The sequence below is a fragment of the Scomber scombrus genome, chromosome 22 (genome assembly GCF_963691925.1).
Source record: "Scomber scombrus chromosome 22, fScoSco1.1, whole genome shotgun sequence".
Classification (NCBI taxonomy): Eukaryota; Metazoa; Chordata; class Actinopteri; order Scombriformes; family Scombridae; genus Scomber; species Scomber scombrus.
Genome location: NC_084991.1, coordinates 23408462 through 23429657, shown reverse-complemented (window position 1 = coordinate 23429657; position 21196 = coordinate 23408462). Strand labels below are relative to the sequence as shown.

The window sequence follows — 21196 nt, the reverse complement described above, 5'->3', positions numbered from 1 at the left end:
GCAGAGTCTGAGGTAGTGCTGCTCATAGACATATATACATGGGTTAGGGTTAGTATATATGTCTATGGTGCTGCTCATAGACATATATACATGGGTTAGGGTTAGTATATATGTCTATGGTGCTGCTCATAGACATATATACATGGGTTAGGGTTAGTATATATGTCTATGCTGCTGCTCATAGATATATATACATGGGTTAGGGTTAGTATATTGTCTATAGTGCTGCTCATAGACATATATACATGGGTTAGGGTTAGTATATATGTCTATGGTGCTGCTCATAGACACATATACATGGGTTAGGGTTAGTATATATGTCTATGGTGCTGCTGCCTTCATTAGTTTTTGCCTCCGTGCTTCTCATTGTGATGACGCATGCGGCGGTGCGACTCTGTGGTGGCTGCTGTTGCCAGATTGGGTTTTATTCCCGCTACATATTAAGGCTGTTTACGGTGTGTTTTAGCCGGGTTTTCTCTCTTGAACCAAGTTAAACTGTGAGAGAGCGCCGTTCACAAACACCAGAATGAACGCGTTCACAATAACGTTCATCAGGCAGAAATACAGAACGCTCAGTTCACGTTCAACCAAAATATGAACGAGTTCATGAACAACACTGATAATAAAGAAATATTTCTCCTTCATCAAGTAAACTGGATCAGTTTCAATCAGATATTAGTTGAGAGGATCTTCTGTATACAGATGTGACTCTTTACCAACAATTATAAACATTCATTGACTTTAACAACTAACAGTGAACATTTTCTACACTTTCTTTAACAATTAGTCATCTTTTATAACTACACACTAAACTTTGCACAGAAAAAAATGAAAATATGGAAACAAATGAAGTTCATGATGTAAGTTATGTATGAACATAAATTAGGTTCAGTTGTTAAACATTAAGATCAACAATAGTAACAGACAGTCAGTGAACTGACATCAGAGTCTCCAGTTTACAGTCTGGACTCTCCAGAAAACCACACAGCTGCTCCAGTCCTGAATCCTTCAGCTCGTTCCAGCTCAGATCCAGCTCTCTCAGATGGGAGGGGTTGGACTTCAGAGCTGAGCCCAGAGAAGCACAGCTGATCTCTGATAACCTGCAGCCCAACAATCTGAATAAAGAATAAATGATGTAGATTAAAATCCATTTATAATCCAATCAGATGTGTTCAGGTTTTAAATGTATAGTAGTGTGTGTGTGTGTGTGTGTGTGTGTGTGTGTGTGTGTGTATGTATGTATATGATTGCAGTAACAAAAGACGAAGAAGAAAAAGAAGAAAAAGAAGAAAAAAGAAGAAGAGGAAAAAGAAAAAAGAAGAAAAAGAAAAAAGAAGTAAAAAAGAAGAAAAAAAGAAGAAAAAAACAGAAAAGAAGAAGAAGAAGAAAAAGAGGAAGAAGAAAAAAAGAAGAAAAAAAGAAGAAAAAAACAGAAAAAAAGAAGAAGAAGAAAAAGAAGAAAAAAATGAAGAAGAAAAAGAAAAAGAAGAAAAAGAAGAAAAAGAAGAAAAAGAAGAAGAAGAAGAAGAAAGAGAAGAAGAAAAAGACGGAGAAGAAAATGAAGAAGAAGAAAAAGAAGAAAAAGAAAAAAGAAGAAGAAGAAAAAGAAAAAGAAGAAAAAGAAAGAGAAGAAGAAAAAGACGGAGAAGAAAATGAAGAAGAAGAAAAAGAAGAAAAAGAAGAAAAAGAAAGAGAAGAAAGAGAAGAAGAAGAAGAAAAAGAAGAAGAAGAAAAAGAAGAAGAAGAAAAAGAAAAAGAAGAAAAAGAAGAAAAAGAAGAAAAAGAAGAAAAAGAAGAAAAAGAAGAAAATGAAGAAGAAGAAGAAAAAGAAGAAGAAAAAGAAGAAAAAGAAGAAGAAGAAGAAAAAGAAGAAGAAAAAGAAGAAAAAGAAGAAGAAGAAAAAGAAAAAGAAGAAGAAGAAAAAGAAGAAAAAGAAGAAAAAGAAGAAAAAGAAGAAAAAAAAGAAGAAGAAGAAGAAAATGAAGAAGAAAATGAAGAAGAAAAAGAAGAAAAAGAAGAAGAAGAAGAAGAAAAAGAAGAAAAAAAGAAGAAGAAGAAGAAAAAGAAGAAGAAAAAGAAGAAAAAGAAGAAAAAGAAGAAAAAGAAGAAAATGAAGAAGAAGAAGAAAAAGAAGAAGAAAATGAAGAAGAAGAAAAAAAAGAAGAAAAAGAAGAAAAAGAAGAAAAAGATGAAAAAGAAGAAAAAGAAGAAGAAAAAGAAGAAAAAGAAGAAGAAGAAGAAGAAGAAGAAAAAGAAGAAAAAGAAGAAAAAGAAGAAAAAAGAAAAAGAAGAAGAAGAAAAAGAAGAAAAAGAAGAAAAAGAAGAAAAAGAAGAAGAAAAAGAACAAAAAGAACAAAAAGAAAAAGAAAAAGAAGAAAAAAAGAAGAAGAAGAAAAAGAAGAAAATGAAGAAGAAGAAGAAAAAGAAGAAGAAGAAGAAGAAAATGAAGAAGAAAATGAAGAAGAAGAAGAAGAAAAGGAAAAAGAAGAAAAAGAAGAAAAAGAAGAAGAAGAAGAAGAAGAAGAAGAAGAAGAAAATGAAGAAGAAGAAAAAGAAGAAAAAGAAGAAGAAAAAGAAGAAGAAGAAAAAGAAGAAAAAGAAGAAAAAGAAAAAGAAAAAGAAGAAAAAAAGAAGAACAAGAAGAAAATGAAAAAGAAGAAAAGAAGAAGAAAATGAAAAAGAAGAAAAAGAAGAAGAAAAAGAAGAAAAAGAAGAAGAAGAAGAAAAAGAAGAAGAAGAAAAAGAAGAAAAAGAAGAAAAAGAAGAAGAAGAAAAAGAAAAAGAAGAAGAAGAAAAAGAAGAAAAAGAAGAAAAAGAAGAAAAGAAGAAGAAGAAGAAGAAAATGAAGAAGAAGAAGAAAAAGAAGAAAAAGAAGAAAAAGAAGAAAAAGAAGAAGAAAAAGAAGAAAAAGAACAAAAAGAAGAAAAAGAAGAAGAAAAAGAAGAAAAAGAAAAGAAGAAGAAGAAAATGAAGAAGAAGAAGAAAAAGAAGAAAAAGAAGAAAAAGAAGAAAAAGAAGAAGAAAAAGAAGAAAAAGAACAAAAAGAAAAAGAAAAAGAAGAAAAAGAAGAAAAAGAAGAAGAAGAAGAAAAAGAAGAAAAAGAAGAAAAAAAAGAAGAAGAAAATGAAGAAGAAAATGAAGAAGAAGAAGAAGAAAAAGAAAAAGAAGAAAAAGAAGAAAAAGAAGAAAAAGAAGAAAAAGAAGAAAAAGAAGAAAAAGAAGAAGAAGAAGAAGAAGAAAAAGAAGAAAAAGAAGAAGAAGAAAAAGAAGAAAAAGAAGAAGAAAAAGAAGAAGAAGAAAAAGAAGAAAAAGAAGAAAAAGAAAAAGAAAAAGAAGAAAAAAGAAGAACAAGAAGAAGAAGAAGAAAAAGAAGAAAATGAAAAAGAAGAAAAAGAAGAAAAAGAAGAAAAAGAAAAAGAAAAAGAAGAAGAAAAAGAAGAAAATGAAGAAGAAGAAAAAGAAGAAAAAAGAAGAACAAGAAGAAGAAGAAGAAAAAGAGAAGAAAATGAAAAAGAAGAAAAAGAAGAAAAAGAAGAAGAAAAAGAAGAAAAAGATGAAAAAGAAGAAAAAGAAGAAAAAGAAGAAAAAGAAGAAAAGAAGAAAAAGAAGAAAAAAAAGAAGAAAAAGAAGAAAAAGAAGAAAAAGAAAAAGAAGAAAAAGAAGAAGAAGAAGAAAAAGAAGAAAAAGAGAAAAAGAAAAAGAAAAAGAAGAAAAAGAAGAAGAAAAAGAAGAAAATGAAGAAGAAGAAAAGAAGAAAAAGAAGAAGAAAAAGAAGAAAAAGAAGAAAAAGAAAAAGAAAAAGAAGAAAAAGAAGAAGAAAAAGAAGAAAATGAAAAAGAAGAAAAAGAAGAAAAAGAAGAAGAAAAAAAGAAAAAGAAGTGTGTATATATATAATTGTGTGTGTGTGTGTATGTATCATTTTGTGTGTGTGTGCATATAATTGTGTGTGTGTGTGAGTATGTGTGTATAATTGTGTGTTTGTGTGTGTGTGTGTATGTGTGTATAATTGTGTATGTGTGTATAATTGTGTGTGTGTGTGTGTGTATGTGTGTATAATTGTGTGTTTGTGTGTGTGTGTGTATGTGTGTATAATTGTGTGTTTGTGTGTGTGTGTGTGTGTATCTGTGTATAATTGTGTGTGTGTATGTGTGTATAATTGTGTATGTGTGTATAATTGTGTGTGTGTGTGTGTATGTGTGTATAATTGTGTGTATAATTGTGTGTATGTGTGTATAATTGTGTATGTGTGTATAATTGTGTGTGTGTATGTGTGTATAATTGTGTATGTGTGTATAATTGTGTGTTAAACATGAATCGCTGATTCTCGCAAAATCAGACTTGTGAGTCGCCATGAAACATTTTAATGAACAAAGTAAATGTTATCAAAATAAGAAGGATACGATTAGAAACATCTCCTCATGGTTTACCTCTCATGTTCAGAGCTGAGCATCATAAATATATAGTTTGTTGTTTTTTCACATTTAAGGTTAAAATTCTCTTTACAGCAACGTGTCCATCACTGAATTTGGGCTCTTTAAATTGAAATATTAGTAATTAAAATAGATAAAAAGGAAAAAGCTTCAGTGCATGTTATACTACAAACAGCTACAGTAAATAAACGTGATATTTGGTATTAATTGGTAAAAGTAGTGAAAATAATAGGGAACAGAAACCAATCATTGTTTAAATCCACAAGGAACTTATATTTTCAAGGGATTTTGAATGAAGGGACAGTATTGACTGTGACACTCACAACACAGTTCGTCTGTCATAGCACCTACACAACGTTTTAGTTCTCATTACCATTTTTTTTACTTTTAAGAACTGTTGTAGTTTTTAATTATTAATTATTATATATCTTATTATGGTCTAAATATAAACATTGAGTAAAAGTTGAGCTAGCCCACATGGTGCTTCCACAGTTAGAAAAGTTTAATGTCATTCATCCTGTCACTGCCCGATTTGCTTCACGGACCGTCTGCACATGCGCGAACGAGCCGCCATCTTGTATGGTAACTCCACTTGGACAAACTTCATTTCTTCTCCGCCCGATTTCCGTACGGCCCGTTTGCGCTTTTGGACACTTCATTACATTTTAACAGCTTTGTTGTGAATCGTTAATATATATATATACACAGTACCACCAGTTATTAAATATTATTATGTAAAGTCCCTGCTAGGCTCTAGTGCAAAGAAGGTCCTTTCTTTCCTTTTAGTTTTTAATTGTATTGTTGTATATAGCCTACTATATGTTATAACTGCAGTTTAAGGTCCTTTTTTAGTTCTAATTTTATTGTGGTACCCACTGTGGGATCAATAAAAGTTTTATCTTATCTTATCTTTATACTTTACACCACTTTAAACTATTTTCTGGTTGTATTCTAATTAAGAGCCTGATATATAGTTATAAATAAATGTATAAGAATCACAACCAAGCTAGAAATCGGGCAGAGACGGAATGAAGTTTGTCCAAGTGGAGTTACCATACAAGATGGCGGCTCGTTCGCGCATGTGCAGAGGGTCCGTACAGCAAACCAGGCAGTGACACATCCTCCACAACAGCATCACCGCTACACCTGAAAGCCTGTTTCAGTAATGAGAAACAGACTTGTGAAGGATCAACATAAACATCACTTTTGTTAATTTCCTGACATAACACGATATTCACCTTAAACACTTTCTTGAATATATTGTGTAAACAGCGTAGCTATTACATACTACATAGTTTTACAGTAAAAAAGTGCCCCCCCCCCCCCCCCCCCCCCCCCCCAATAATAAAACCAAAATATCTTAGTCAATCAATTAAGATATTTAATCCAGATTAATCGCAAATTAATAGCCAAGATTTCTTTAGAGATCAATGAGAATGATCAGACAACTCTGTTCACATGGAGAAAAGTGAGTATGAAAATATGTAAGGCTTGCCTGTGTAATGTTAGTTGGTCAAACAGACAGTTATGCTGTCAGGACAGTACTCATAATGTTCCTTGCCATTTCAGAAGCTTTTAACTAAATGTAAAGTATGATATTTTTGTCCTAAAAATAATAAACAAGCTATTGTACTGGTGATGAAATACTGTGACTGTTACGTTGATAAAGATGATAGACCTCTTGTTCTTACAACTGTTTGTTTTCTATAACTAAATTAGTTTATTGTAATTGACAGCTTAGCAATTCTGAAATCTCTAATGTGTGAATTGTTGGTCATGTTAGGTTTGTTTAGATTAAAGCTCTGAAGTATCTTTTACACAGGTTACATGTTTTGCTCTTGCATTCCTCAGGTCATACTGCCCAATACTGCAGTTACTCCACCATGGCAGACTGGCAGATGCTGTGTGATGGAAGGAATGACACTTTGCATGCTGCTACTCTGTCACTACTGATCATAAAACTTACATGGTGTCATTATTGTCATTGTTTCTGAATTTGATTAGCTTTTGATCTATTGTCTTATGTGTTTGTTCTAAACTGAAGGGGCAGTAAACCACATTTGAGATGTTAAAACAGAACTGTAATACATCAATGTGTACAACAGTTGAGTTTTGTTTCCATTTCAACTGCCAAGTGTAGATTGTACAGATTTACAATTGATCTTTTTTGTCCAGATGGTTCCAGCAAGAAGAGAAAGGTGATGTATAACTATGTACGTATAACAATGTAGTATTTGATTGTTTTCTGGAATTGACTGTGCAATACTGCTCACCAATAAACATGATTTGAGATTATATTCATACTTCATCCATTTCAACCTTCAATCCTTTGTAACACTGTAGATAAAGTATTAGTTAGGGCTCCGCTGGTTTAGTCCACTACTGCTTAGAGAGTGTAATTCAATCACTGACAATACACAAGTGAAATGTAAGTTGATGTACTGTTTACCACAAAGCAGAAAACTTAGTGTTTCACAATTAGGTTATTAGTGAATGAAGCAGATCCACACATCATTGAAGAATATTTGTTTACTCATTAATGAACAATAGGCAAAACAATAACTTCTGAACATAAATTATTATAAATGATTAATTAAACATGTCAGGTCAAAAAGCTTCCTTCCAGGGTCAACTCTTGAAGCAGCTTCTGTAAAAGATGAACAACACATACACTGATAACTAAATCGTGATTTTGACACACTAGAAAAACGTTTCACACTATGTTGATATTTTTTACTTCAAATAGAAACACAGATGATACAAACCTCTGTTTCTTATCTGACCGCCTCACACCGGCTGCTGCCTCAGCAGACATGATGCTGCTGCTGCCTTCAACAAAATCAAAATCCAACTATCAGTTATGAAGAGAGCAACAACAATTATAATATAACGTTATAATTTTATATGGAATTAACTTAGCATTAGCTACATCAGAGACAGTTGATGAACCAGACTCTGGCTACATCACACTAGCAACACACGTCTTGGTCAATAATTTTACAATTGCACAAAAACCCAAATGTCACAGCTGTTTGCCAGCAGTGGTCATAAAATCCAACAGAAATGATCAATGTGAAGTTGTTAGCTTGGCTACTATGTTCAGCTTGTTCATTTTCAACTACTAGCAGTTAGCTAACGTTAGCATCGGAAAGCTAGAAAGCTAATAACAACTGTTTTACATTTAGTCATTTAGCAGACGCTTTTATCCAAAGCGACTTACAAGGGAGAATAACATTCAAGCTACATTGCAACAGAGACATGTTACACTACATTACAAATACGTTACTGAAGTTACATTATGTACTTACTTCGTTACTTGACATCACAATGGTCCCGTTGTTTCCTCAGTCAGCTGTTTCGTCAGTGGATGGAAAGTGCTTCACTGAAAACAGGCAGGTAGAGGAGGAGGAGCGGACGGAGAGCGAGGGGAAGGCCAGCGGAAAGGGGGGGGGGGGGGCCTGAGCCAGTTTAGTTTTGGTTACATGCAGTCCAGAGCTGAGACGTCTAGCGGTGAAATAAATCGCATTTAGCCCCTTTAAAGACCACGAAAAATCAAACACGCAGCAGTGCGGTCAAAATGTCCACAGGGGCTGTTCAGAGACTCAGTGCTATGAACGACCCGACTGTGTAATGAGTGTGTGGGGGAGTGTGTCAGACAGGGGCAATTCTAGGATCAGACCCATAGGGGGGCTCAGCTTCTGATGAGAATTTCACATACAATACCTTGCAAATGTTAAAAAAATACAATAATTATTTATTTATTTTTAGGGGTACTGAGATCAAATTTAGGGTGCTTGAATACCCATAAAAAGGGTCGAAATTCACCTCTGGTCTGAGATAAGATGATGACATTTAGCCATCAGAGAATGAATGCACCTAAGTACACATGCTGAGGTATGTATGACATCAGTTCACCTTTTAAAATAAAAGTTAGGATTCTTTGAACAGTATCTGAAACTTTCATTAATATAGCTCCTTACTAAAAAAATAAATCAATGGGCAATACACAATTATTTTATACTGTTTGTATTGACCCTGTGTAGTGAGCAGTTCAATGGCCGGTAAATGTTCTCACCTTACCTGCCAGTTAGGTCAAAAAGTTAATTTTATACCCTACATATAATGCTAGCTGTTAGCTCTCTGCTGCTAACACCTGTAAGTAGGGGTTAATGCAGTGCATTTCAGTTATTTTATTGAAACTAACTCAGTATTTTCGTCTGGTGTAATTTATATGTAGACATTGCAAATAGTGTTCATAAAGGAGGAAAACACTCAGTTAACATCAACATTACTGAAAAATACTTTTACCTGATTGTTTTATTCTTGTCCATCTAGCTCACTGTCAACTCTGTTAGATACACCTGTGAGGATATAATGCTTTTGACAGTGTCACAGATGTGTTAATTATACTAAATGTGTTATAACTGAGGTCAGAGTTAGTGACGCTGTTGCACTGGAGTGCATTATATTCACAAGTGTTTCTGATATTCTGACCACCTGATGTAAAGGGAAGAAGAAAGTAGAAGACGGCACAGGGCGCACACACCTAAGGAAAAAACCTCACTTTTGCACATCACGTCTTCTTTTTATAATGTAATATGTGGATCATTAACGTTTTTGTTCTAGTTAGTGAACTAACAGCTTCTACCTGCTGAGATCTCACAGTCAGCAGTAGGAGATGAGGAGAGCAGCAGTAATTTATGTATGTACATAAATTAGGTTCAGTTGTTGAACATTAAGATCAACAATAGTAACAGACAGTCAGTGAACTGACCCCAGAGTCTCCAGTTTACAGTCTGGACTCTTCAGAAAATCACACAGCAGCTCCACGTCTGAATCCTTCAGCTTGTTGCGAGTTAGATCCAGCTTTCTCAGATGGGAGGGGTTGGACTTCAGAGCTGAGACCAGAGAAGCACAGCTGATCTCTGATAAACTGCAGCCCAACAATCTGAATAAAAAATAAATGATGTAGATTAAAATCCATTTATAATCCAATCAGATGTGTTCAGGTTTTAAATGTGTAGTTCAACATTACTATGTCCTCATCAATGAGCTTTTCTCCAAAATGAGCAGAGTGACTTTGTCATTGTGTTATTGTGGATCATCATAATGTCAGCCTTCTACAGACAAAATGTGAGCTCCCCCAAAAGACATGAAACGGTTTAATGCAGTTTTTTTTCATTTAAAAGTGGGGCCTGTGTTATACACCTGTGTGTCCTATACGGCAGTAAAATACGGAGAGAGGTTGTATCTGGATATGATTATAGGTATGTAAAAGGCCGTCCACACTAAGAATGATAACTATCAAAATAACTATAAACACTTAAAACGTAGATAGGCTATTGATGACCTGTAACTGCTGTATGTTGTACAGAAGAATAAAACTAAAACTAGGCGGGTTCACTGGCACATGGTGATCCAGTGTGTTGATCGGAAGTATTTCAGACACTAGTTCGAGACAGCAGCAGATGTTGAAGCAAGATATGCAAAAGCACACAGATGAGCAGCTTTTATTGAGCTGTGGCAGAGACACACAGTATGAGCACAGATCTGAAGCCTAAAATATTGACTAACTTTTTTGTTTTGCAACTGGATGAAACAGAGGATGATGTTTTGTTTGATTCTGGGACTGACACAGAGTCTGGGGACGGTAAGCTTGGTGAGACTTACAACAAAGCGACAGCTCTGATGAAGAGTTTTTGGGACTCCAATAAGCACACAGATACACACTGTATTAAATATGTAAAGTTACTGGATTCAATATGTAAAGTTACTGTGTTCTTTTAAAAGGTTTAATTGAAACCTATAGCTTTATCTGAACCCGGTCTGATTTAATATACCGGTCCAGCTCAGTTAGACAAATAATTACTAGACCATTAAACGAGAGCTGTCAACTTTTCAGAAAAAACTTGGTGTGAGATTTGAGGGAAGTTGAGCGGGCCCCCAATCTTTTTTTGGCCCTTTTATGGTCACCACCATACATAATAGACATTGTATTCAATTTGTACTTTAAGTAAAGAAATGTGACTATGTACAGCACGGGTGTAGGAAGCATTTGGACAATTTTGATAAAATAGATGTAATTTCCTATATTCTGGTGGTTTAACAAGTGTTTTGACACTTTGATCTGACTATCCTGTGAGTAAATGATGGGTACATTTTGTAATTACATCCATAGGAAAGTGTACAGATTGATGAATCCATATGTCACAGCTGTGGAAATAAATGAAGTTCATGGATGTAAATTATATATGTACATAAATTAGATTCAGTTGTTAAACATTAAGATCAACAATAGTAACAGACAGTCAGTGAACTGACCCCAGAGACTCCAGTTTGCAGTCTGGACTCTTCAGAGAATCACACAGCAGCTTCACATCTGAATCCTGTAGGTCGTTGAGACTCAGATTCAGCTCTCTCAGATGGGAGGGGTTGGACTTCAGAGCTGACACCAGAGAAGCACAGCTGGTCTTTGACAAACTGCAGCACCGCAATCTGAATAAAGAATAAATTATGTAGATTAAAATCCATTTATAATCCAATCAGATGTGTTCAGATTTTAAATGTGTATATACAGATGTGACTCTTTACCAGAATTATAAACATTCATTGACTTTAACAACTAACAGTGGACATTTTCTACACTTTCTTTAAGAATTGTATAACTACACACTAAACACTGTACAGTAAAAAATTTAAATATGGAAAATAATGAAGTTCATGGATGTAAGTTATGTATGTACATAAATTAGGTTCAGTTGTTAAACATTAAGATCAACAATAGTAACAGACAGTCAGTGAACTAACCTCAGAGACTCCAGTTTACAGTCCGGACTATTCAGAAAATCACACAGCAGCTTCAGTCCTGAATCCTTCAGGTTGTTGAGACTCAGATCCAGATATCTCAGATGGGAGGGGTTGGCCTTCAGAGCTGAGACCAGAGAAGCACAGCTGATCTCTGATAAACTGCAGTACCGTAAGCTGAAATAAAGAATAAATGATGCAGATTAAAATCCATTTATTATCCAATCAGATGTGTTTAGGTTTTAAATGTGAAGTTTAACATTACTATGTCCTCATCAATGAGCTTTTCTCTAAAATGAGCAGACTGACTTTGTCATTGTGTTAAAATTAAGGTATTAAATCTTGATGTTGACAACGACAACTTCTGGTCATGTCACTTTGATTAATGTGAAGTTGTCATATTCAAGACAACCCAAACAAGGTCAACTTCTCATTACAAAAACCGAATGACACATTAAGAAAACCGTCATAAACGTTTATGACATTGACATAATGTTTATGCCACGTTCATGACTGTGTCATGTCACTCTTACGACGATACCTTCAGGTAAAGTGTTACCCATTATTAATTAAAACACATTAAAGAATATAATAAAGAAATATTTCTCCTTCATCAAGTAAACTGGATCAGTTTCAAACAGATATTAGTTGAGAGGATCTTCTGTACACAGATGTGACTCTTTACCAACAATTATAAACATTCATTGACTTTAACAACTAACAGTGGACATTTTCTGCACTTTCTTTAACAATCAGTCATCTTTTATAACTACACACTAAACTTTGTACAGTAAAAAATGAAAATATGGAAACAAATGAAGTTATGTATGAACATAAATTAGGTTCAGTTGTTAAACATTAAGATCAACAATAGTAACAGACAGTCAGTGAACTGACCTCAGAGTCTCCAGTTTACAGTCTGGATTCTCCAGAAAACCACACAGCTGCTTCAGTCCTGAATCCTTCAGGTTGTTGTCACTCAGATTCAGCTCTCTCAGATGGGAGGAGTTGGACTTCAGAGCTGAGACCAGAGAAGCACAGCTGATCTCTGATAAACTGCAGTTCTCCAATCTGAATAAAGAATAAATGATGTAGATTAAAATCCATTTATAATCCAATAAGATGTGTTCAAGTTTTAAATGTGAAGTTCAACATTACTGTCCTCATCAATGAGCTTTTCTCTAAAATGAGCAGAGTGACTGTCATTGTGTTATTGTGGATCATCATAATGTCAGCCTTCTACAGACATCATCCAAATGTCACCACAACATTCAGACACATATTCATGTCAACACTGAGTCATAAAAATACTTTGAACACCTGCATTGATCTGTGTGTTTGTGTGTGTGTGTGTGTGTGTGTGTGTGTGTGTGTGTGTGTGTGTGTGTGTGTGTGTGTGTGTTCTGAAGGATCAATATCAATGATCAAATGTTAAGGGCCGTCCACACAGAGCGATAATTATAACTACAACTATGATGACAACACTGAGAGCATCCACACTGAGAACGATAGCATCCTGTGTCTGCAGCTAATTATTGATGAGCTGTTACTGCTCTATGTTGTACGGAGAAATAAAAACAAAAGCAGCAGAGTTCAGAGGTGTGAGCTGATTCAGTGTGATGATCAGAAGTATTTCAGACACTACTTGCTGTGATGTTTCAGTATTTACAGACCAAACTGAGCCACTGCAGCACATGTTGAAGTGCGATGTGAAAAAATGCAGCGCTGCAGCAGTGACACACAGTATGAGCACAGATCTGCTTACAAACATCCACTTACTTCGTTGTTTTTACATTATAATAGAGAACAAAGTTCCAGCATCTTTGTAATAATAAAGACCTCTCTAAATAAATCACTTCTGTCATCCTGCTCCAGTTTACAGCGTCAGTCTGTGCTGAGAGAGGAATGAAGCCACATTCAAATAAATAAATAAATAAATAAGGATGTTAATTAACTGTCAGCATTTTTATCGTTCATCAAATCGCTCTGAAAGTGATTCCAATGATATCAGTCTCTTCTATCATTATCGTTATAGTTGTGGTGTGGACTCCTCCATCCACTCGAATTAGAATGACATTTAAAACTATACATTTACAGTTATTGTTCTCAATGTCGACACCCCTTTATACATTAAAACACATGAAAGAATATAATCAAGAAATATTTCTCCTTCATCAAGTAAACTGGATCAGTTTCAAACAGATATTAGTTGAGAGGATCTTCTGTATACAGATGTGACTCTTTACCAACAATCATAAACATTCATTGACTTTAACAACTAACAGTGGACATTTTCTACACTTTCTTTAACAATCAGTCATCTTTTATAACTACACACTAAACTTTGTTCAGTAAAAAATAAAAATATGGAAACAAATGAAGTTCATGGATGTAAGTTATGTATGAACATAAATTAGGTTCAGTTGTTAAACATTAAGATCAACAATAGTAACAGACAGTCAGTGAACTGACCTCAGAGTCTCCAGTTTACAGTCTGGTCTCTTCAGAAAACCACACAGCTGCTTCAATCCTGAATCCTTGAGGTCATTGAGACTCAGATCCAGATCTCTCAGATGGGAGGAGTTGGACTTCAGAGCTGAGACCAGAGAAGCACAGCTGATCTCTGACAAACTGCAGCACCGCAATCTGAATAAAGAATAAATGATTTATAATCCAATCAGATGTGTTAAGGTTTTAAATGTGAAGTTCAACATTACTATGTCCTCATCAATGAGCTTTTCTCTAAAATGAGCAGAGTGACTGTCATTGTGTTATTGTGGATCATCATAATGTCAGCCTTCTACAGACATCATCCAAATGTCACCACAACATTCAGACACATATTCATGTCAACACTGAGTCATAAAATACTTTAAAGACCTGCATTGATCTGTGTGTGTGTGTGTGTGTGTGTGTGTGTGTGTGTGTGTGTGTGTGTGTGTGTGCGCGCGCTCTAAATGATTAATATCAATGATCAGACATTATTCATTAAAACACATTAAAGAATATAATTAAGAAATATTTTCTCCATCAAGTAAACTGGTTCAGTTTCAAACAGATATTAGTTGAGAGGATCTTCTGTATAAAGATGTGACTCTTTACCAAAAATTATAAACATTCATTGATTTTTCCTTGACTCTTCCCTCTACATTACAACAAGCCCTCATATTTGGTATGGTCATTGCAAAAAGGGTTATCTTGAGAGAGTGGAAGTCTGTCTCCCCTCCCTGCTTTAAAAAAATGGCTGAATGACATTGTCTCCTGTCTGTCCCTTGAAGAAATACAGTACACCTTTCTAATTCCCACCCCAAGTTTGTTAAGGTCTGGGGACCCTTTATTGATCATATTAAGAATGAGAAGTGTCTCACTGGGACCTAATTCAATTGGCCCATATTGTATTATGCTGTATTGCATTGTATTGTAACGTGCTGTAAACCGCTTGGTTGTTTTTTTCCTGACCTTCCTTGACGTCTCTGTCTTAGTTACATGGACTCAATTTCCTGACGCTCAATTCACTTATGGACATTTTAGTCATTGCACAGACTGACATGCATGTGCATCTTTATTGTGAGCTGGCAGTGTGTTTTCTGTTTTGTTTAGTTTTTTCATTATTTTAGTTTGTTTTGTTTTGTTGTGGCGCTTTGTCTATTTTGTTCTCTATGTTGTGAAAATGCAAACCTCATGAATAAAATTTACGAAAAAAAATTATAAACATTCATTGACTTTAACAACTAACAGTGGACATTTTCTACACTTTCTTTAACTATTAGTCATCTTTTATAACTACACACTAAACTTTGTACAGTAAAAAATGAAATATGGAAACAAATGAAGTTCATGGATGTAAGTTATGTATAAACATAAATTAGGTTCAGTTGTTGAACATTAAGATCAACAATAGTAACAGACAGTCAGTGAACTGACCTCAGAGCCTCTAGTTTACAGTCTGGACTCTTCAGAAAACCACACAGCTGCTCCAGTCCTGAATCCTTCAGGTTGTTTCCACTCAGATCCAGATCTCTCAGATGGGAGGGGTTGGACTTCAGAGCTGAGACCAGAGAAGCACAGCTGATCTCTGACAAACTGCAGCACCGCAATCTGAATAAAGAATAAATGATGTCGATTAAAATCCATTTATAATCCAATCAGATGTTTTCAGGTTTAAAATGTGTAGTTCAACATTACTATGTCCTCATCAATGAGCTTTTCTCTAAAATGAGCAGAGTGACTGTCATTTTGTTATTGTGGATCATCATAATGTCAGCCTTCTACAGACATCATCCAAATGTCACCAACATTGAGACACATATTCATGTCATTAATTTGATGGACTGTGCAATGTAAGTAATATGGCAGTGAAATATTCTGGACTGCAGGCTAGAATAAAAAATAAAAACCCTAATGCTGACTTCATACCATGTTCTGCACATTCTCTTAATTTAGTTGGTGCATGTGCAGCAAAATGTTGCCTAGAAGCAGTTTCATTTTTTGGCTTCATTCAAAATCTCTACATCTTTTTCTCAGCTTCAACTCGGCAGTGGGAGATTTTAACAGCCGACCTCACAAAATGTGAGCGAGGTCTGACACCAAAGAGCCTTTCCGGCACAAGGTGGTCTGCGAGAGCTGATGCAGCAAAAGCTCTGAGATTTGGCTACAAAGCTATTCAAAATGCTTTGAATGCAATCAAAGTTGACCAGGGAACCCCCAGAGTTGCTCAATATGAGGTATGTCAATTAATAATAGTGATGGACACCCTTGACATTGCAGTTATGACAGTAGTGTGGTATGACCTGCTGAGAAGAATCAATTTAACCAACAAAGCATTGCAGCAGGTACACATTGCATTGATGTATGCACTGTTCCTATTCTGTACAGTTCACTCATAAAGTTTATAGGACAGGCCAGAAATGATTTAGATGTCTATGAAGCAGGGGCCAAAACTCTCACAGCAACAGAAGGATACAAAGCAGATAGCCAAAGAAGACGAGTGAAGAAAGTTATGTTCGGTGAGTCTGCAGGTCCAGAGGTGCGGCGCTCAGGCTGTGAAGCATTCCTGATTGACACACATTATGTCATCTGTGATTGCTTGTCACAAGAATTGAAATGACGCAAAGACACATACAAAAATGTGGAGGAGAAATTTGGTTTCCTTACTAAAGCGAAATCAATGGACATTGAACAAATTCGTGCAGCCGCAGAAAAGCTGAAAAAAATATACCCACAGGATCTTGAGGAGGACTTTACAGCAGAGTTTTGCCAGTTCATCTCAATGGTAAAAGATGAAGAATCAGTCATGGCCATGTACAAGAAGCTCCTAGAGCTAGGCTTGAGGGATGCTTTCCCTAATGTGGACATTTACCTTTGCATGTACCTGACATTACCGATTGCAAACTGTTCATGAGAAAGGTCATTTTCTTTGTTCAAACATGTGAAAACATACCGGAGAGCATTAAAAAAAACTGAATGCCTTTACCCTGTTGGCAATTGAGAATGGATTTACAACCTCCCTGGATTTTAAAGACATTATCAAGGACATCGCCTCATCAAAACTCAAGAAAAAGCATCTGTAAATGTAAGTTTTCCATTTAAATATCTAAATCTGAATAAGTAAAGGTGAATATTAAAATCAAATGTAAAATGTATATAAATTAAATGTATAATATAGGGTTTTACTTTCTACTATAATGAAATTAAATATGAGGAAAAAACCAAGTATATTCAAATCTCAAACAGTTGTCTTTCATCTTATATATACATTTTATTATTTCTCCACAACATCGTGATGATGCTGTCAAGACGAGTTTCTGCTGCGACGGAGGCCTGCGATGCTGGAAGTCTGAAGATTATTCCTGAGTGGAGCATGCTATATGGTTTCCTCAGTAAGTGCTGCTGTTTTTATTTATTATTATTTATTGTTGGACAGTTTCTAAATGGTCTTAATAAATGTGAAGGGTTCATATAAATGTTTGTCTTCTTGTTCCTGTACTTAATCACAGGTGTAAATATGGGCTCCAGGAGAAGGGACAAGAATTTGTGTTCACCCAATTCAGGCTTGTTTTCCTTGGCTGTCTGAGCAGGGTAATAAAGAACAGTGAAAAAATGTGTTCTTGGTTCAAACATAAGTTATGGATCAAGTTATTTAATTATTGCTTATTTTTCTATGATGTTTCTGTGATTAAATCTGCTTTTAGAGTGCAGTATAGTATAGTACACCGTCCAAAGAAAGATCCAGACCAGTGGAGAGAACTACTGAACAGTCCAGACCAGGAGCTGACCTGCTGAGTGTTGAACACCAGAAAATGGAAGAGAGGTGATGGTTGTCCATGAAAATAAACATCTTTACTACTACAGCACACTTTCTCTTACTGCAAATTATATTGTTCTTTGTATATTTGACTACTTATTTAACTATTCAATTTAATCAACACATTTAATTAAGATTTTCTGCAAAATGCAATTGCTTACAACATTTATCTGATTTGCTCTGTTTGCATAGCAATGCTGACACCTATTGGTGATTTACTGGTGCCACTGCCTTAACAATGACACTGGTAATGGATAAGATAAGGAGATTGAACCCCCTGAAGGTAGGATCTGCCCACTTTCAAGACCAGCCTGAGAGAGGAGCTGGACAGCGGCACTGTCTCTAGCAACGGTCTGTAGCTATAGCAATAGTCATCATACAGAAATATCAGACCTCCGAAGGCAGCGACTGACCAATCAGAATACAGCATTTAATAGAGCTGTGTAATAATGTATAAATAATAAAAATCAAAAAATAATCTGCTTAATATACGACACATGACTTATTTTGGCATAAAAAGAACCAACTTGTAACCAAAGACTACGCTATGTAAAATGTGAATTAACTTCTTATTAGTAACTTTGGTAAGTTTCAGATTTCAATTCATAAATAACATTGACGGAGGGGGGCCTGCCTAGTGTAGTTCATTTATTTAATCCGGCTCTGACTATTCATCAAAACACATTAAAGATTACAACAGAAATATTTCTCCTTCATCAAGTAAACTTGATCAGTTTCAAACTGAATATTTAGAACTAAATTCCCTCTTTGAGTTTGGATCCCTCCACTGCAGCTCAGCAAGGAAACACTGAAGAAACACAAACATACTTACTTGATATGTGGAACTCAGACTGCTGAAGCCTCATATTAGTTTAAACTCTGGAAGTCATTTTTACTCACAACAAGACTGTGGATTTTAAATTCCTGAAAACATTTAAATTCTACATTCTATACTGAAAATGTATGAACCAAACATTTGAAACTTCAGTGAAGGATTTGACTTGAATGTATAGGGAAAAATCTACCAAAGCTACAGTCAGTGAACTGACCTCAGAGTCTTCAGTCTACAGTTTGGACTCTCCAGTACAGCAGACAGACGCTTCACTGATGAATCAGACAGTTCGTTGTTACTCAGGTCCAGCTCTGTCAGATGAGGGTTGGACTTTAGAGCTGAGGCCAAAACTTCACAGTGAGTCTCTGAGAGTTTACAGTCAGAAAGTCTGTAATGACACATATATTACAACATATGTTATCATGAAAGAGGACACTTTATATTTACTTCATGCATTTGATGATGAAACAGTTTGACATTCAATTTTGATTAACATTCGTTTTTCATATCACTGGTTCAGATCGTCTTTTTTGCTGATGCATTTTATTCCTTGAATGTAAACAAGAGAGATCCGTGGATGCTGCAGTTATACTGGATGCCTCTTAACCAGTAAGCTACCAGAACACTCCCAGTTCAGCTGATGGTCTCACTGTGCTTGAATGAAACAATCATTCTCATCACTCTCTCTCAGACCTGCAGACTTTAATCTTTGTTTTACTTTAATCTTGCAGATGAAGGAGAGAACATGGAGTTACATTGAGGCTTCCATAATGTGCACAGTGTGTCTGTGTGATCTGATCCCATGTCTGTCTCCACAAAGTTAACATGAGGACATCTTGATTAGAAAACCACTTTTACTGTCCACTATTTTTAATGTGACTGCAGGATATAGGACTCAGTTCAACTCAGTGAACAGTTCCAGTTGATAAAGATCATCTCTCTTTGCTACCTGCTGCTGTCAGGTTCACATCCATAAGCAGCTACATTTACTGACTGTTCACAAACACTAATGAAACTAATGACCTGATAATATTACACCTGTACATCATTAAATATGAATGTCATTCAATATTTAGACGTTTAGTTGTTTACTTTCTTTTCTGAGAATCTGAAAAACTGATTCAGCACAAACACAATGAACAAACCAATAAGGTTGAATTATTTTAACATGATGTCATCAGAAAGATGTTATCATGGTATCTGCACTTCCCTCTTTAAAATAAAAAGATGAATTGATGAGAAATAAAAGGCTCCATTGCTCGGTTCAACACACTCAGGGGTTTAGTCTCTATGACCAGTAGTTTAGAGGCTAATGTTGGTTAATGTTAGCAAACTTTACATATTGTATAACTGACATTACTGAATCAGTTTGATGATTGGCTGATCCTCCGTGCTCACTATGAAATGTCTCAGAAACCATTAAGAAAAAATTGATGATTCAGAAATCTTCTTTGTAAAATGAAACAGATCTTATTTTAAACTCTTAATCATAGTGTTAAAACAGTGTCTGTATGATTATATATGATTTACAGAAGCTGCTCATGTAATAATAACTTTACTGCATTCACTGATAACTGTAAGATACTGATATATGTTTTGATAAAATGCTGCTGTAATAAAACCTCAACCACAACCTCTTAAATCATTCATTAGTTTTACCACAATTTAAATGATGTCACCCAGAGGAAGATATATAGAAGAAAAAACTGTCAAATCCAATAATTACTAGAAATAAATAGAATAAATGTTCATTAACTTAACAGCTATAAACAACCTGTCATGAGCCCTCTCACTCCACCTGTTACTTCCTTAATTGGTTCCCATTATCTCTGCTCACCGCTTTCTCTACTCACCCTAACTAGTCCCACCTGTCTCTTCCCTCCTCTGCTCTGATTACTCTGCCAGCTGCGCTGCATTACCCACTAACCTCTCCCAGTATTTAAAGCCTCTTCTTACAGCTCTACTTTGTCAGATCGTCTGCAAAGCCCACACTCTGAACCTGTTTGCTCGCACTTATATCTGATTCCTGCTTTGTGACCCCGGACCTGCCTGTATCCTGACGACTCTTCTGCCCCGGAAAACTAGACCTGCCTTCTGCCTTCTTGACTCCTGACTACTGACTACTCTTCTACCCCGGTAATTCTGACCAGCCTTCTGCCTTTGCACTACGATTTTGGATTCTCCATGAACTGTACTTCTGCCTTTCATCGTGCTGTTGTGTTTGTGTTCCCCCCCACCGGGACTTCTGGACCACCCACCACCGGCTCCCTTGGATGCATCATTGCCACTGGGACACACACACACACACACACACACACAGCACGTTGGACGGACCACTGGAACTCCTGTAACCCCGGTAACCCTTCACCATTGGAACCCTCACTCACTTCCAACTTCCCTTTCCCTGAAAATTCAATAAACATTCTTGTGTGACGCAATTGTGGTCCTCTGGTCATCTGTCTGATCCGTGACACAACCAACGGAAAGGTTCACATCCATAAGCAGCTACATTTACTAACTGTTCTCAAACACAAATGAAATGAATGACCTGACAATATTAAAATATAAGAATAAATAATACATAATAAAATAAATGTAATTAGATGTACATGACAGATGACTGCATGACATTCAGTTTTCAACTTACCAATTGATTCAGTATAAACACAATGAACAAACAACATTTAAACAGCTCAAGAAAATCTGTGACTAAATATAACTGACATGTTATTTCAGCTATAAACAAGTGGAGCAATATTTTAACAATAAGAAGAATTTTATATTATTTATATCTGAAGAACTAAACTACTAATCTACACTGATTTA

General features: G+C 35.4%; 1 protein-coding gene across 1 annotated transcript in view; it reads right to left on the bottom strand.

Annotated features, from left to right (window-relative positions):
- The window catches only part of LOC134004353 (NACHT, LRR and PYD domains-containing protein 12-like), a 38561-nt gene that overhangs the window by 11704 nt on the left and 5661 nt on the right, over positions 1 to 21196 (bottom strand). Inside the window, exons 4-11 of the mRNA XM_062443584.1 lie at positions 18588 to 18758; positions 15159 to 15332; positions 13707 to 13880; positions 12132 to 12305; positions 11238 to 11411; positions 10752 to 10925; positions 9205 to 9378; positions 942 to 1115 (exon numbers count right to left, since the gene is read on the bottom strand). Coding sequence (XP_062299568.1) covers positions 942 to 1115; positions 9205 to 9378; positions 10752 to 10925; positions 11238 to 11411; positions 12132 to 12305; positions 13707 to 13880; positions 15159 to 15332; positions 18588 to 18758 — 1389 coding nt within the window. The remainder of the gene's footprint in view (positions 1 to 941; positions 1116 to 9204; positions 9379 to 10751; positions 10926 to 11237; positions 11412 to 12131; positions 12306 to 13706; positions 13881 to 15158; positions 15333 to 18587; positions 18759 to 21196) is intronic.